Raw genomic sequence first — 19,439 nt, 5'->3', positions numbered from 1 at the left:
AAAACAAGCATATTACCCTTCCATTGCATGCTTCATAAAGAGCACTATTAAGTATGAATGCACAGATTTATTCTATATTTACTGAGTTCCTACTATGTGTTAGTTCCTACATTGTGAGGCCTTGAGGATACAGTGGCAAAGCAGGACATATATGGCCTTTGCTCTTGTGGTGCTGTAACAAGGTACAACAACATGTTATGTAATAAAAAAAATTTTTTAAGAATTATATAAAAATTTGCAAGATTCTACATTACATGAAGAAATCTGAAATATCTGTTAAGCTTTTTGTCTAAAACAGGTAATTATAAATTACAATATTTTCCCAAAAAATACCTTCAGATGCCACTAGCAGTCCTCAGCATACTGTTCTGACTGAGAATGGCATTTATCACCATAATGCACAAAAGCTACTCTTAAGTGCATTCTGAGACCCTGGTGCTGAATTAAGGTGCTGTCATCAAAGTGATAAGGATTCAGCGGCAAATTCCTATAGAACTTTATTTCCCTAAATCTTGTTCTCACCTATCATTAAGAAGCACACATAAAAATAAAAAAAATAAATAAGTAAAAGAAATAAATAAAAGAAGCACTGACATTCAGCTAAGCTGGTTTTGAAAAAAGAAAACTGGGTCCATTCAAAGTTTCACCTGTGACTAAAAATGATGCTATTCCATATGGTCATCTAAATTAGCCATTAGATTCAGCCCCAAATAACTTTTGGCCACTTGCAAAAACTATCTCATTGCTGACTGAAATACTTAAAATTGCTTAGGAAAAGGGGGGAGAAGAAAAAGAAAAAAAAGAGGAGCTAAGCAGACACAAAAGGAATTTAAAAATCAAACACAAGAAATTAGTTAAAATGGTGTTTTTATGCCACATGTTTTACTACCATTAAAAACAAATTTTATGGTGACCTGCCTTGCAAGCGCAAGGATCTGAGTTCAATCCCCGGTACCAAAAAAAAAAAACAAATTTTAAAAAATGAAATAAAAGGTACAAAGAAACCCAACTGTGAGTAAGACATATCTAATGAAAGCTAAGATCCTCTATATGGCCATCCGAGGGATACTGCACAGCCACCTCGTTGCCAGAGAGACATGCAACTAAGTTTTCTTAGCATGCAAGGGTGGATAGACTAAAAAGGCCAGAGACACAGGTTTGCTCAGTAAAGATGCTTTCAAAGATAACCTATAACAGACCTAACTCCACCAAGGCTACTTGCTGTAGGTCAGAGTAAAACTCTCTCTTCCACTCATATGTCACATCAAGATCTCTTTTCTGTAGGACAGAATGCACCATAGAAACTGGAATCGGGTGATACAGGGTGATTCAGTGAAGAGGCAATAATAATAGCAGCTAACATTTATTGCATACATTTAATATGGATATAGGATTCTATGACGAACAATGGATGATCTCTAACCTGTACAACAATCCTACAAAGTCAATGTAAAGATGCCATTCTGTATAGGGAGAAATGGAAGATTAGTAACGTTAAGATAATAGGTGCCCATGGGCACATAGCTAATGAACAGAGGGGTTTGGATTTGAACCCTGGCAAAAAGTACTCATTTCATTGAGTACTTTACCTCCCAACAAATCCCAACAGACTGGATAGAATGTGATGGAATATTCAGTACTTTGGGAAATGGTCAGCAAGTTCATTACAAAACTAAACATGTGCGCACTGGATGTCCAAGCAATTCCATTCTCAGAAACTGAGGCAACTGTCAAGTCCACCCCCTCATTTTACAGGTAAGTTCAGAGAGATGGAAGCAACAGGTCAAGAATATATTCCTAGACAGTAGCAGAGCTCCCACCTCTTCTAAAATACTCTCAGATACTTTATGAAGCTGACGTTTCCTATCCTCCACACGCTCCAATCCCAGAGCATTACTCCTCCACTCTCAAAGGAAAGCAATGACTCTTCCAAGGCATGTGCCACCCCTACACTTTAACTGCCTTTCTGAACCCAGTTTATAAATTTCTTAAACAATTTTTTTAGTCACTGCTGAGCCTGGCCTCAAGTAGAACTCAAGTACTTCTTGGATAAGTAAATAATGAAAAACTCAACGAATGTTTGTTTGGTAAGTAAATTATGTCCATATCACTCGAAAGAGGAAAACAAAGTCTAACAGTCTGAAGAACTTTGAGATTCCCACAGCATATCTGAAGAAAATTCTTCTGACCCTGCTCTGTATTTCTCAGAAGACTTACGACTGAAAGCTGTGCTTATCTGATTCTTGGTCATGGAAGCAAGGTTCTCCCACAGTGGTTATATTCCAAGTTTTAATTCTATTTAATACTAGGACATTCTTCTATTGCCTCCATTGCTGTACACTGCTTTTATGCACCCAAAACTCTCTTACTTTTAAGATTACAAGTGCCATAGACCATATTATATATCTCATGATTGTCATAGTTTGTACTTTTCTAAGTACCAAGCAAAAAGCTGAGATGAACAAAAATCAATATTCCTATATCATAAGTTTGCCATTGTTAACGTGAAGATGTTGCTTTACAAAAAAGTATAATGCCACATGGGTTTTTGGTGATTAGAATTCACATTTTAGTTGTCTACTTTTTTCTGCTAGTACTATATAATCACCTTAGAAACAAAAATATATATACATTTCTTAGAGGCAGTTTTTAATATGGATGATTCATTTTAAGTGTCTCATTAAAGTACTTCTCCTGAGGTCGGGGATTTAGCTCAGTGGTTCCACTGCCTGTCTCGCAAGCACAAGGACCTGAGTTCAATCCCTGGTACCAAGAAAAAAAAAAGTACTTCTCCTACATTACTTCCTTAGTGTACAAGTCAATCTCTAAACCCTTTGTTCTTCATATACTACTTCTGTAATGCTTTTTTTGGTTAATAAGCATAATTATTTTTTACTGAGTTTGATTATAAAATCTATCATCTCAGTTTAATTTAATAATATTTAAAACAACGAAATGGTGAAGTTTGAAGATCAAAATGTATTACTAACGTCATTTTTGAGAGAAAAAATGAATTAAGAATGAAAGTTTTTAAAGAGCAGCTGTTTTGCTTGCTGCTACTTATAACACTATAGAATAACCGTAAGAAAAAAGTTTGATGGTATTTTTATTGCTACACTAAAGATTTCCATTGCCACTGATTTATACTGAATGTTAAGTACCTGACAAATCACCTCATTAATCCCTTTCTACAATGTGAAGTACGTATGATTTTCATGTAAGTGATGGCAAATAAGGCTGAACTTGCCCCAAAGCGGTAAAGTGGAAGTTTCAATCCTGTTCCGTGGGAACCAAAGCCCAGGTTTCTTCTAGAGTTGTGCCTCTTCTCTGTCTGGCACTGGACCCAGTGGTACGTGTTCAATCTTGGAGCCCACAGACTGCTTTAGCACTAAAGTAATTTTCTATTTTCCTTTTTTTTTTGGTGGTACCAGAGATTGAACTCGAAATCTTGCCCTTGCAAGGCAAATGGCAGAACCACTGAGCTAAATCTCTGGCCCTCTAATTTTCTATCTTAATGCTCCACAACTTCTTGAAGTTCAGTCACCCATATAACAATTCCTGAAAGTGGCTCTACTTATTTAACCTGCTCTTCTACTATAGGTAATATTAACTTTTAATTAAAGTGTCCTATTCTGCTCACTAATACTATGGAGGTGTCTAAAATGAAAACCCAGCTGAGGCTGATATTAAAGGTCTTTAAATAAACCAATAAAATCATGAAAGATACAAGAATTCATTTTGGGACAATTTCTATAGAATGTTTTTATTTAAATAAAAGTTCACCTTAAAGAATGCCTAAAAATTAAAATATGCTAATTGCTTTAGGAACTATAAAACCCACCCACACATGATAAATTACAATAATTTCAGGCCTCTTCAGTGCTGTATTCTTTTTAACAGCAGCATAGTATTCCACCAAAAGGGCATAATATGATTTTAATAGCCCCCTTTTTGATAGATATATGAGCTCTTTTCCATTTTTGCTATTTTAATGGAAACACCAATAGAAGCCCTTGTACAAATAATTCTGTCACAGGATAAATTGCCAGCAGAAGAAACTATGTTCTCTGTGGTGTTTGCCTATACCAGTCGACAACTAACTCATTATAGTAGAGTGCTACTGTAGATAGCACTTAAGTCACTAATTCTGTTGTTAGGAACTATCAGCAGATGAATTCAAGTCAACCTATCTTCTAAGGACAGCCCAAAGAGTAATCTTTGTAACCATATCCCTAAATCACCATGTATTTCTGACTAAGGCTCCCTAGGAGCAGACAGAAGAAGAGAATCCCAGTGAAAGACAAGGATTCAGATCCCCCCATTTACTAGACAGTCAAGCAATTCTATGGAAGGAATATCATAGTTTGTTTACGAAAGACAGAGGCAGATCTCTGTATCTCCCTTGCCTGAGTCACGTGAATTGGGGATTCAAGGTCCCTTTCAATATAAAACCACCTGGGGCAAAAAAGTACCCACTAAGGAAAGAGATCTGGGGCAAGTCACACAGGCCAAAAATAATTATGAGCTTCCTCCACCTTCAAGAAGCCAAATGTCAAATAGGTGATATTCACATTCTTCTAGGAAAACTATTCCCTCTAGGATAGCCCTCCATGAATTATAGTAAGAATTTCATAAATGAATGAATGCTTTTATTTATCTAAACATCCAAAATGATCAGTATGTAGAGACTGGGCTGCATCCCTCTCTCAAAAAAACTTGGGAAGTTCTTCCAAGAAAGGAAGCATTTCTCTTTTACATAGGTCTAATTTTGAATAATATTCTGATTTACATTTTTTATTATTTTTATAAGAAGATAACCTAAGCAAAAGGAAAAAATCCACATATTAAGCCATTCAGAACAGAGAACTATTGTCATATGGAAAAAGAAATGAAAAACAAAGGCAACAGGGAACAACCAGTGATTAAGATATGAGCCAACACTGACAGTGTCACTTCCTGTTGTTAAAAGAGTACAAGGTGGGGAATGGGAATAAGAACCAAGGTTGATTATGTAAATGTACACATTTCCAACAGTGAATGTCATCATATTGTATACATTGAATATACCAATAAAATTAATTTTACAAAAAGAGTACCAGGTACAATGGATGTGTTTGCTTGAAAGAAATGAGGCCAATTACCTGCTTCTCTTTCTTCTGTATTTTCATTTTCATCTATTGAAGGAAGGTCTTTATTTCTGTAAAACACAAAAAAGGAAAAGGTCATGATAAAACCTGAAATAAATACATTTTATATTAACGCCAGATTAATCATGACATACACAAAAAATACAAAATAGAGGATTACTTCCACAGAACACTTATGTCCAACAACCCCCTACGCAGGTATAATCCTACCCAACCAAACAATAACATAACACCACAACACAACACAGTACAACACAACATGGTTGGGAATGTAAGAGCCCCTGGGTTCAATCTCCTGTACTGCCAAAAAAATTTAAAAAGAATTAAAAAATAGCATGAATTTATTGAGAGAAATGGGGAAAGAGGGTGACAATAATGTAAGCCCTTATCCCTTTTGGAAGAAAAACAATAAATAATATTTACAATGGACAAATCATTGCAATAAAATAGAAATACAGAAATAGAGACAATAAGAGACCTAAAAGCATTCAAAGTAATTCTCTCAACCAGGAGTTGGTGCTAAGGTGGAAAAAGTCACTCTGACATTTCATCATAAGCTCTCTTACATTATTTGATGTTTTAAACTGTGAGCATATATTACATAATGAAATAAATACATTAAAATGTTTTATTTTTTATATGACACCTTTTCTCAAGACTTACCCCATTATTATCAACAGCTAAGTTAGGCAAAGATATTTAGGCAGCCAGTGCAGAAAAAGAGAATACATTACAATTGTGGCCGGAGGCACATCTGTTGAAGGCCAGGTCTCAAGATAAAGATGGAATGACCAGGCCTACGTGCCTCCCTGAGGGATAAGCAGTAAACTGAAGATTATACTCACCTAGTCCAACAGATAGACATCAGTCACCTAGGTAGGTGATCAGGACCTCCTGATCTATCCCTTCCTAAAAAGGTCTTTGTTCTTTCCAAGTACCTTTGCTATGAGATCTGCTTTCATATTGGATCAATTTTAGCTAAGCAGCTATACTTGTAATCCTTTAGGATGAATATAGTTTGATCCATGTTGTACCGCAATGTAACTGTGCTGTATAAATTACCCCAACAATGGATCTTGGTAGCCACTCAATCTCAGGTCCCCTCCTGTCTCTCGGGAGCTATCACTCTCAATAAATTTTTCCTATTATTAACCTTTGCTGTTCCTTACAATTCATTCTTCAATTGGGAGCTACATTTCCCCCTTCTATCACCATCATCTCCACACTTCAACTAAAATGTCTTTCAAGACACTGAACTTGCAACAAACAAATGGCCTACGAAGACCAGAAGAGCTCAGCAATTGGCTTTAATATGCAGTGGAGCATTCTAGAGAAAAGAAACCCAGGACTGGGACTGCCTAGATAACTGACTATAAGTACTACCTTAGGTATGACTCTTACCTTCTTCATACAAACAATGGAGGTTTAAAAAACCTTGGCTTCTGATTCCAGGATAGATGTAGACAGTGCCTCATACTTACAGTTTACTTTGATTTCTTGGATATCCTACACAGCCGCAGAACACTATCTACCCAGGAAATTATCCCAGAGGCACACAATTGTCTTTCAGTTACATAATTATTGCTTATATTCAAATATATGTGATGTGTAGGCATTAAGTATAGCTTTAAGATTAAAGTGATACATTATCTTGATTTAAATATCCCATATTATATTCATAAATCCTAACATCATCTTATATTCCACAAATATAAACAAACATATGTCAATTTACAATGAAAGTTTATTTTTATTTTTATTAGTGCATTTGCAGTACATGATTACATTCATTATAGGCAGTTGATACCTGTATATAACACATCTTATTTTTTTTAACATACAGAATTAAAAGTGAGATAGTCCTAGTTGAAAGTGGCACGTTTGATATAAACAGAAAAGTGAAAGATTCGTGATTCTAATCACCCTTAGTACCACAGGATGAATAAATGAATTACACTTCATCATTTTAATATCCATCAATTTTGAGGTGTTTTTTTCCCAAAGAGTTTGAGGTGTTTTCTATAAAAAGGGCCAGAACTAGGGATTTAGCTCAGTGGCACAGTGTCTGCCTGGCAAGCGTGAGGTCCTGAGTTTGAACCCTGGTAACAAACAAACAAACAAAAAAGGCTATAAAATGTCATGCATTCTCCCTAAAGACTGTCTACAAGGACACTGCAGTTTGCAAGGTGCACAGTGGCCAAGTAGATTCAAAGCTGGAAAGTGAACAAGGTGCAAGAAGGGAGAAAAGTGGTTAAATCAGGAAAGGGAAAGTACTGCTAGCAAATGATGCTTCTAAGAATCACTGCAAGAGTTAGTATTAGATGAGACAACTATTTACCAGCAATTCTTCATCCAGAAAGCTATCAGTTCCCAGGAAATGGTAAGTGCTCTGAATGACAGCAGGTAAAATTAAAATAGTATTCTTATTCTCTCCTAAGTTTCATTACAGAGGAGTCAGTTCTAGGTTAAGTCATGTTAGTACAAGTTTATCACAACTTAAATTCTCAGTCCTAGAAAACTGACAATTTCTTTTCTTTTTTGGTGGGGAGGGGTATGGGGAAGCCATACAGGACCTTATGCTTGCCAGGAAGGCATGGCTCTGCTGAGCTAAATCCCCGGCCCCAAAACTGACATTTTCAACTATCACAAACTAAGAAAATGTAGAAAAAAGTTTGGGAAAAAATTCCCCCTAATGAAAGAGTATTATTATGTTTTTGTTGACTTTTATCTTTTTTTGGTGGTACTGGGGATCGAATTCAGGTCCTTATGCTTATAAGTCAGGCTCCAGAACCACTGAGCTAAAACCCCAGCCCAATGAAAGACTGTTATTAATAATAAGACATAGTGTGCAAATAAAATTCTACCCAACAAAATAAAACCACTTAAAAATACAGAAAAACTCCACCAATGCCAAGAAAAATTATTTTTCAATACATAAAGACCTGATACAAGTACAAAGCAGTACAACACACACACACACACACACACACACACACACAATTTCTCATTCAGCACCACAAACCAGAATATAAAAAAGGATTCCAACACTACCAAGAATGTGGGAAAACAGGCCCTACTTATCACTGCTAATGGCAATTTTAATTGTTCCAAGTCTTCTGAAGCTCATTCAGGCAATGTGCCACTAGATCTATAAATAGTTCCAATATTTTTATATGCCAGTTCCATGGAATATACCCCTAAGCAACAAGCCAGGAGAAAATATACCTGAGTCTTAGAGAAAGCTCAGGGATGAGGTGGGTGGAATGTGAAAACACATATCATAGCAGATCCTGCTTGGGCCCTGGACAAACCTCCTCAAGGCTGTGTTATAATAGCCCGAAGAAGGTTACAAAAGGCAGATGAGCTCAGGGTAGAAAGACTAGAAAGGAGGTAGGACTGAAGCAAGTACAGCCTGAAGGAAAGGAAGTGGTGAAGGATTCTAAACCAAGTCTTTCTCCCTCACTTCACTGTACCCTAAAAGAGAAGGCCTATGTGAAACCTGTGTGAGTGATGTTACTCCAAGAATTACTGCTCCAGTCCACTGAAAGCAATCCTTTACACTCAACCTATCATTGTCAAATCCTTTCTAGAGCCCCTATGTAACTACACACCAATATGCTGCCATCCCACAATTACAGATGTCATCAACATCAATTGTGTTCAATAAGCGTTTACTGACTGTTACTTCTCTGAAGAACATCCCATAATTTATAAACATTCTCTTAAATTACCTCTACTTTGCAAGGTTTTTTGTAGCATTGTTTAAAAAAACTGAAACTAATCTTTTTGTAAAGCTAAATTTTAGTACCAAGAACAGATGAATAGATACACCCTAAAGCTTATACCTCTGCACAACATTGGAAAAGGTTTTATGACTGTTGTGTTGTTATTGCTGAGAAATTGTGATTAGATCCTTTTGATTCAGTAAAGAACAAATCCAACTAATTTCAGGCCCACAACACTTAATTAAAAACATAATTAATTCTAAAACTCCCAACTGTGTGGGTAAGCCAGAAAATTTGTTGACAGGGAAAAAAACTGTATGCGTAACTTCTCAATCACTTGAAAACTGGTAGGACTCTGGTTCTCCTCGATGCCTTTCAATACTTGTGTATGAATGTAGTATTTAATTACCTTACTGAGAAGACATGCTATTGGTAATATAAAACGCAAACAATGTAAGAGTTCCCATTCCTTTCTATACTCATCTACTCAACAATGCTATTTTTTTTACAAACATTGAAAACACGTTTTTCTTTTTTTTTTAACTATTGCCTTCTAGTTCAAAAATTCTGCCTAAATGCCACTTCCAAGTTCCTCAATGCTGTTATAAACACTAAAGACTAAGAAAACATAAGTTTCATAGTATTCACCATTCATCATCAGAAATCACTTAAATTCACTGCATCTTGAGAATTGCCATCTTAACAATCCCTGCTCAGCACAAGGGTCTATTTCAGTATGGGAGTGTGTTTTGGCAAACAAAGCCAAGCGCACACACAGCAGACCCTTCCCAGTCCTTTACATGCACAAAACACAACAGTAGAAGCAGCTGACAACAGTAAGGATGGAGACCTTTGCTATTAATAGGCCTCCATCCCCTACAACTATATCAGGCACTTATAAGATACTACTTTAAAAATCAGACACCCCTACATTTTCCCCAATGACTATGTATTTTTATAATCTATTTATGTCCTGCCTCAACCCTGAGGCTAGTTCCTAAGCAATAGTAACAATAAGCAACAATAAGTAACAATAGCAGGCATAAAGTAGGCAAACCTACACTGTCATAGGGTAGAAATGGTAGAAGGGAGCAGGAATAGGACACAAGAAGCAATTCACCTGGAAAAAGTTAAATAAGAATGTAGAGCTGTCTTGGGGAGTGCCACCTTACTGAAACCCTTGCCGAAGCTCTTAGGAAATTTCTTTACCACAGAAAGGGTCTTAGGGGTGAGAAAGTACTCAGTTCCTACTTTCTTATCCTAGTAACCTCTATGACTCAAAACAGACAAATTTATCTTTGTCTTTGCTAGGTTGAAAGAGTTCATAGGAGGTATTTTAATAGCAGGGGGTTGCAGAGTCAAAAAACTGAGTCTTCAACAATGATTAAATATGCAGAATTTCTTCCAGATGTTACCTCCTTACTAGAAAATGGTGACACCATCTGCCTCACAGAGTCTTAGGAGAACTAAAAGGATGCCAATTATGATGCTGCTGCACAGTGAACTACATGAACTATATGGTGGCCATTTGCACTGCTGGTCCTTCAAGTCCTTCTCTCCCTCATCAGGACAAGGTATCCTTGCTCTTGAAGACAAGTAACCCTTCCTTCCACCGCGACTTTTGATCCTCATTCTTTCATTTCTCCTAATTTCTCAATTAGTCTTTCCTTCTCTCACTTAGGACTGTTCTGGGATGTTACCTCATCATTAATGTCTTCTGTAGCTACCCTGTAGAAAACAGCACCTCCACCTCCCTCCTTCATCTATTTGCCCTAATTTAATTTTATCTCTGACATGTGTTAATCCCTGGCTTTTTGTCTATCAGTATGGGTTTATTAGCTGTATCCGTTACAAACACATACACTGGAATGTTAACTGTTTTGCTCATGCTACACTCCCACAGCCTGGAATAACATGAGCCTGTAGCAGATGCTCAGTGAACATTTGCTTGGTGAAAGGATCATTTCCCCTCCTAAAATTATCACTAAACATCGCCCTTTCCAGTTTTCCTTGCAACAAAGAAACAGGTTTAACTCAAAATAGTAACAACACTAACAAATCCTTCACATACCTGAAATTTCACTTCCTCCCATATATTTCCTTCAAGCTGTTTTTAGCAATGATTCCCTAGTTATTCTGACTTCCTTGCAGCATTTTAAAGTCTGGCCAACTTGCTATTAAAATTCTCATCTCACTGGTTTTTCAAAGGTCATTCTCTCCTGATTTCCAACCAATTGCAGGTTCCCAGGCTCTGTTTCCTCCTATTATGTTTAATTCTTAAATGTCACTGTCCCCAGGATTCAATGCTCCCAATACTATGAAAGTTCCCTGAGTTTTCCATTCAACTCCCAATCTTCATCTCTCTATACAACACATTTCCAAATCCAAGCCTATCTCCTGATCTCTAAGTGGACATATCCAACCAAATTCTGGCCCACTTCTAATGAGGGACCCCACCTATACTACTATGAAACCCCACAATTCTTCAAAACGAACCTTATAATACCACTCTTTACTTATACACAAAGACACACACACACACACACACACACACATGCTCCTGTGTTCCTCACTACAGTCCCTAGCCCATAACAGAGAATCATTCTTGATTCTTTCCTTTAACCCCTTTATAATACCTGAATTCAGTCTACATTGCTTTATTCCCACATTCATTATTTGTTTATTTTTGCCTAAAATAACCTCCTAAGTGCCTCTCCACTCTATGTTGGCTACACCTTCACCTTATTACTCTCACTGCTACCAAGAGTATGTTTTCCTAAAATGCAAACAACACTAAATTATACCTCCTCAGTAAGGTACCGTGTCTTCAAAAACAAACAAACAACAACCACCACAACAACAGCTCCTTATGGTGCAGAGCTCTACCTAAGCAATCTAGCCTGTAAGTCCTTGTTAATTGCTCTGACATCATTTTCCACCTTAATTCCAACCATACTAAACACCTGCAAATCCCGACACCTATCCTGATGACTTGAGCATTCAGACTTTGTCTGCTTAGAAAAATCCTTCCATCACCCTGCCTGGCCTCTTAGCCTTCAAAATTTGGCTCTTGTTCTTCAACTTGCCTAAACCCCAAAAGTATCTTCTGATAAACTTACCTGTAGTGGCAACACATTATCTTTATTATCTCTAACTGCATTTGTGTGCCACTGATGGTTGAGTGTCTAGGGATCTTCCAGGAAGGAACCCTATTCTGCAGAATAGAGCTCAGTGTCTAACATATGGCAACAACATGATTTTCTATGGAGTAAGGGAGTGAATAAAGGCCATGTTTGCCGAAAAAGTCTTGAGCTCCTACTTTCTTCATTTTTTCCTTTTCTAATTTATTGTCCTAATCTAACCAAATTTCTCAACATTTGCATCTTCAATCACACATTTTCAAAGTACAGTAGATGCTTAGCTTAGAATAATATAAAGCTTAAGACAAAATAAGAAAATTGCCCCTATAATCCTACTCCTTCCCCCCTTGATTCACTCTTCCCAGAGGCATCATTTTAACTTTACTGTTCCTTTTGCTCCTTTCCATCAAGCTAAATCACTTATAAATGTCATCAGTCTTTTTTCTTTGTTTTAGACATTCTATTGGTTTCTTCCTTTACAACAGAAATCATCAAAAAAAATTTTTTTTGGGGGGGAAATGACAAATATCTTAGACTTTGCAAGTCTTATCATACAGTCTCAGTTTCAACTTCAGTCATCCTCAACTTACTCAAAAGCACTATATTCCAAAACTCTCAGTGGGTGCTTCAGTACAGATAGTATTAAACCCCACACATAATATATTTTTCTATATGTACATATTTGTAATGTTTAATTTATAAATTAGACATAGTAAGAAATTAGCAATAAAAAATAGAATAACAATTATACTGTAAAAAAAGTTATGTGAATGTGGTCTCTCCCTCTCATAATAATTTATTTTATTTTTTTCACATAAAGGAAGCACTTAGGGCTTTTTTTGTTTCATATCTGAATAGTCAGCATCATTACTCTTGCGCACTGGAGCCACTTTAAATAGAGTAAGAGTTACTTGAATACAATACTATGACACCTGGGAAGCAATCTGATAAGCAAGGTAGCAGCTAAGTGACTGATGAGTGAGTAGTACACAGAGCAAGGATATGCTAGGGAAAGGGATCATCCATGTCCTATAGCTACATGGAGCAGGATGGCACAAGCTTTCATGAAGCTACTCAGAATGGAATGCAATTGAGAATTTGTGAATTGTTTATTCCTGAAATTTTCCACTTAATAGTTTTGGTCTACAGCTGACTGTGAATAACTTAAACCATGGAGAGTAAAATGTTGATGGGGGGACTACTGTTCTCAACTCTGCTACAGTGCAAAAGAAGCCACCTGAGAGTTTGAGAACAAATGGATGTGACTAGATTTCAAACTAACTATAAAAATAGGAAGTCCCTTTTTATGGAAGAAATGTTATTTTCCCAATAATCACCACTACTATTTATTAAATCAATATTTAACTCACAGCTAAGTTATAAACTATGCTATGCTAAAAACTTTTGTGTAATTTTCCCTTTTGATAATAATTACTTCATTTTAAAATTTGTTTTGTTTTCTATGAATCACTAACATACCAAAATACTCCATCCAAACCTTAAAACTCCTCTCAACCTCAGTTCAAATCTTTCCCGTGGCTCATTATGTCTGGAGTCCTCCACAGGACCACTCACTCCATCATCTTCTCCAACAGGCTTTATAAATACCTTTCTAGGTTTTTCGTCACAATATTCTAGGGGACTCACTGTCTTTGTTTCTCTCAGGTGGGCTCCCAGATTTCTGCTCTCTGAGTTTATATTCTCACTTTGGTGAAGATACCTCTAGGACATATCTGAATGATGGGAAGGTTACTGAGGCCTTCATATGGGAAAATATTTCTATTCTATCACGACAGTTTATTGGCTAGAGCAGTATGGCAATGTGTACCACAGCAGGCTGTTTGCATCACTGAAAGGTTTGGCAACACTGGACTAGAAAATCACAGGTTAGAGACTGCTTTCTCCTTGGAATTTTGAGAGCATTATCTCATTATCCTCGTGATAATCTGAAACATTTTGACTTCTTCTTCTTTATATTTAATATCTCTTACCTCTCAAAAGCCTTTTAGGGTCATCTTTTCACAATGTTGTGCCTCAGGGCTACTTTCATACATGGTGTTGGATACCCGGTAGACTCTCTTAGAATCTGAAAATTCCTTCAGATATTTTGGAAATGAGAGATCCTCTTGTATCGCTTCTTAATAATTCCCTTCCTATTTTTTTGAAATGGAACTCCTGTCACTATATTGGCATTTCTGACCTTCCATAGTGAATCTCTGATTTCTCTCTCTCTCGTTTGCATATGTTCTACTTTATAGGAGGTGACCACAACTTAATCTTTCAATACCACTTTTTTATTTGATGGCTAAAATATTTTTAACATTCAATAACTTTTTTTGTGCTCTGATGTTTTATTTTTATAGCCTGTTAAACCCTCGCCAACTAACCAATAATGGAAGGGCATTCAAATGACAAACGGCCTCTCCTTCCTTTCAAAGACAACCTTATGATCTAGTGAAAATATTTCCATGCAACTAGAATGTTCAAAATTGTATGAGGAAAGGCTTCTCTGTTTTAGATTTCCTATACATACCCAGTGAGCTCTGGGTGAGAAGTACTTTTCTGGATGGCATACAGCAGCAATACATTGAATTTTATTTAAATGGATGAATGCATAACAATTTATAAACAAGATCTTCTGTGACAAGTTACCCTTGCGTATAACTCAGGCTAGATAAAGTCTGTATGGTGAACCTTTAATGTTCTTCATTACAGGTTAGAGATAGCATACTATTCATGGTTTACACATGAAATGTCCCCCAAAGACTTAGGTTGGAAAGCTTAGACTCCAATGCAGCAGTGTTCAGAAGCAGGTCCGTTGGAAATTGATTGACTCTGGAAATTAAAAGACTGTAATCTCACCAATAGGCTAATCCATTTGAGGAATTAATTGCTTAATGGGCTATTTGGAACTGACAGAAACTTGGGAGGTGGGGCTTAGTTGGAGGAAATGGGGAGGGAGAACACCCTTGAAGAATATATTTTGTATCAGGGGCCCTTCTCTCTCATCCTTTTTGCTCTCCAGCTATCATGCAAGTAGAATTCTCCTACATGTTCTGCCTCACAACAGGCACAGAAACAATGAAGCCAAATGACCATGGACTGAAGCTTCTCAAACAGTGAGCCTATATCAATCTTTCATCCTTTAAGTATATTTTTTTTCATGTATTCTCCTCTTCCATGTTGTTTTGTTTTGTTTTTTGGGATAGGGTCTTGCTCTGTGGTCCAACATGGCTTTTAACTCACTATGTAGCCCAAACTCACCTTGAACCCATGATCATCCTCCTGTCTCAGCCTCTTAAGTGCTGGGAGTACAGCCAACACAGCTGGCTTTTCACACATTTTTCTCACAGCAATGGAAAGCTGACTAACATGTATACTTTAAATTCATCACTACAGGTCAAAAAGTATTCACATATGTAAGACTAAGAAGGCCATGAGGGCTGAGCCCATTATCTATTCTGATTGCTGTGTATCTAACACAATGCTAGCCTGATATTTTAAAAAATAATAAATATATTCACATTACATATGCATTTATCAAAAGTAGATCAAAAGAAAAGGGTCATACAAGTGAAAAGGAAACGTGAGGTTTGAACTAAAAAATCCATATCCCCCAAATGTAGGTTCCTAACTTGAAATATCAGTCATTTAAGTATTACAAATGAGAAGGCACTAGTGCCGTCACCATTTTCAAACTGAGGAAGCCTTTGCTTTGCTGGCGGCAAAGCATGTATTGACACCACTAACATTAACTTAAGACTCTCCTCTTCAAAAAACAAGTGTTTTAAACATTCAATTTACTGTACAAGAGTAAAAGCTATTTTACCCTGCAGCACACTGGTAATATAAGCCAAAAGGCAAATCAAGAGTAGTGATTTTAATCCTTGTCTGTGAGAAGACATAACTAACAGTAAGAGTAACAGTAACCCCCTAAAAAGGTTATTTAAAAACTCTTGTTATGGAGCCAGGTGTGGTGGTATACTCTTGTAATCCCAGCACTCAAGGCTAAGGCACAATCCCATGAGTTCAAGACCACCCTGGGCTACATGGTGAGTTCAAGGCCAGCCTTAAGTACATAGTGAGGCTTTGTTTCAAGAACAAACAAAAACTTCTTGTTATGGGCTAACTAAGCCTATTAGAAAAGTCCACTTTGGGAAGTTCCCCATAGGCCAACTACTGAACCACAAACAAAGCTTTTACTAACTGGAAGAATATCCTCTGGCTATTTAATTACTACTGACACTTTCCAACACCTTGTGTTGCTATAATTCTTCACTATAATCTATTGCACCTGAGATGATATAAAGGTATAAAATAAGGAAGCTCTCTGTAGCCTAGAAACATTTCAACAATGTTGCATTCACAGAATCAAAACTGAATGGGATCTTCAGTCATACTGCCAAATGTTTTAATTGTTTCAATTTTAATGAAACACATTTTCATAAAACAGAAAGATAGATATCAATTCCAAATCCCACTTCATCTCTTCATCCAGAGAAAATAATTTCTTATACCTAATCTGGTGATAAAAATCAACTTACTTGATAAGAATTATGAAAGTGTAGGAGTAGAAACAAGCAGCCAAGCACTTCAGAACCAGTATTACAGATCACATATTTTACAGGTAAAACATGACAGTGCTGTTTTTGTTGTTCTTAAGACTCCATCCATAACAAAGCTGATGAAAAACAGTGATCTGTGCATGCAGGACTGAAAAAACCAATCTCCTGACAGCAAAGCCCACTCAAGGCTCAGAGTTCCGAAAATTCAAGTGATAACACCATGTGGGACGCTAAAGATCTTTGAAATGAAGTTCTTTCTATATTCAGCCTCAGGAGGCCTCAGCAAGAGTGTAAGACCTTCTGACCCATTATAGTTTAATTCCTTTAGTGGCAGAACAGTAATATTTGCAGCCTGGGAATGAAGATATCTAGCTCCTCAACACAAGGTGTGATTTGGGCAATTTATTCTACCTCCCTGGGCCTCAGTTTCTTCAACTGTAGAATGGGTACAAAAGAACCATCATATCAGGCTGCTACCTGGGTTTTTAAAAAGTTATTCTATTAACATCAAAATAAGAAGCCACCTATACTAAATAACTTAAATATGCTGAGGCACCAAAATTATTTTAAAGATATTTTTTCTTCGTGTTTGCCAAGAAAGCATATAAAGATGCAAAAGATGCAGAACTTATCTCAGCTGCTTTTCTCAATGCTGAGATCAAATATCCAACACCCACAAGTTAAGGGAGGAAAGGTTTATTTAGCTCACACTTTGAAGCGGTTTCAGTCCATAATCGACTGGTTTCACAGCATGATGGCTTGGCAGAGGGGCACTGCAGAGGAGAAACAGTTCAAGGCAGGCAGAAGACAGCAAAAGCAAGCAAGGGACCTCACCAGCTTTTTTTTCTGCCCCTTTTATACTCTATCTAGGTTACTGGGGAATAGGGCAGTGTCAAACCAATCAGTGGACTGATTTAGTAATTGCACAACCTTAATCCCAGCATTGCACCATGAATCAAGCACACACTCTAGATCCAGCCACCTCTGAAAAAGCCCCACCTATGACCACATGAGGCACTGGGGAGTAATAAAAACACAAGTCGTAAGAAACTCAAAATGGAAATTCTGAAAAGCTACTAGAGGTATCTTTTATTTTAAAAAAAGTTATAAAAAGGAACAAACTACTGACATACACAACATGGATGAATCTCAAATACATTATGTCAAGTGAGATAAGCCACACTGAAAGGACTGTATACTGAATGCTTTCATTTACTGACATTCTGGAGACAAAAACTGAAAGCCACGACTAAGACGGGACAACAGAATGAGGGACACTCCCAATACAGTGATACCATCATCACTTTACAGAGAACCAAAAAGAAACCCCTTATTTTTAATCCTTCTATCTGAATCTGGTGCTGTTCACATGACAATCAGAAAATGGTCCTTTTAAACCTTCATTTGCATGTGTGCACAACCAATGAAAAGACAGTATTTATTTATTTATTTATTGTACCTGGGATAGAACTCAGGTCCTTGCACTTGCAAGGCAGGCAGTGGCACCACTGAGCTAAATCCCCAGCCCCAGCCCCACCAAAGAGTATCTTGATAGGACAGTTTATACATAGTATGATGCTAAATGAGTGACAGGACAACTTTCCCAATGCCTTATTTATATGAGAGATAACCCAGAAATTTTGGATACAATAAAAAATCCCCTTTATTTTCGGGGGCTACTGTAAGACTTTTCACCAACCCACTCACAGTCTGAAGGGTATACTTCTGTTTGCCTTCAATAAATGTACACTTTCACTGCCTTTTCTGTGTGTTTTGTCCAATTCTTTGGGACACCAAGAACCCAAAAAGAAGCCCCCACAAGACTCTCCATCTGGTAACACAACTAGATGGTTAGAAATCCAAAATATTCTGAGGATACTAATACAGAGGAGAAAGAAAAAGTGAAAAAGATAAGACTGTGGCAAGGATTGTTTTAATCCACGGACAGAATGCATACGAACCAATTAAAATATATGATAAAATTATCATTCAAGAGAACCTTAGAGAACATTTTAAATAAAATGGATTGTCCCTTTAGGTAATATTACATATAGGAAATAAAGTATTTTATACAAATGATTTGTATAATTAGTACAATCCTAAGGGACATAATTCTGTTAATCTGCATTTAAGTTCTGAGTTTTAAAAACTGTTTTGGAGCAATTTATGGTAAGGAATAAACTCTACCTGACATCTGTCTAAGAAAGTGGGGAAATGAAGTCTACTTGTTAACAGAATCCTAACTCATGCAGTCATGGAGGATGCTTTTCAGAGGTGGCTGAATCTAGAGTAGGTAGTGCTGGGATCAAGGGTGTGTGGTTACTAAATCAGTCTACTGATTAAGGTCTGGTATAGTTCTGGATAGGATTAAGGGTGTTGAGTGCTACATCTGCCCTAGGGCGGGTATCCTGCATAAAATATAAGCAAAAGAAAGACGGCTAGTGTGCTCTTGCTTGCCTGCTTGCCATGGACTACTTCTCCATGATGCCCCTCTGTCATGCCACTCTGCCTTGGAGCCAGACAATTATGGACTGAAACCTCTATAAACTGTGAGCCAAATAAACCTTTTCTCCTTTAACTTGCACGTGCTGGGTATTTTGTCTCAGCAATGAGAAAAGACACTAACACAGACACTACTCAGCAGAGATGAGCTCTTACTTGAGATGATAATAAAAGAAAAAGCACACATATGTGGTCAGGCTCAGTATTACTCATTCTGCAGCAACAGAAGAGCAAGCCCAAGTAGCAATCTGAAAACTTGCCAGCTTGGGAAACATAAAGAGTTCAAGCCCAACCAGAGTTCAAGACCCTGTCTCATCACTAATAATAATAATAATAATTATTATATATATATATATATAT

General features: G+C 37.0%; 1 protein-coding gene across 2 annotated transcripts in view; it reads right to left on the bottom strand.

Moving 5' to 3' along the window:
* The window catches only part of Chd6 (chromodomain helicase DNA binding protein 6), a 207,376-nt gene that overhangs the window by 151,494 nt on the left and 36,443 nt on the right, over positions 1–19,439 (bottom strand). For both annotated transcript variants that reach the window (XM_010631412.3, XM_010631411.3), the window contains exon 2: positions 5,142–5,197. In XM_010631412.3, the coding sequence (XP_010629714.1) occupies positions 5,142–5,174 (33 nt within the window). In that variant the 5' untranslated portion in view covers positions 5,175–5,197. The remainder of the gene's footprint in view (positions 1–5,141; positions 5,198–19,439) is intronic.

The sequence above is a fragment of the Fukomys damarensis genome, unplaced genomic scaffold, assembly GCF_012274545.1.
Source record: "Fukomys damarensis isolate Sample0158 unplaced genomic scaffold, DMR_v1.0_HiC HiC_scaffold_22, whole genome shotgun sequence".
NCBI lineage: Eukaryota > Metazoa > Chordata > Mammalia > Rodentia > Bathyergidae > Fukomys > Fukomys damarensis.
This window is presented reverse-complemented; position numbering and strand designations above follow the sequence as displayed.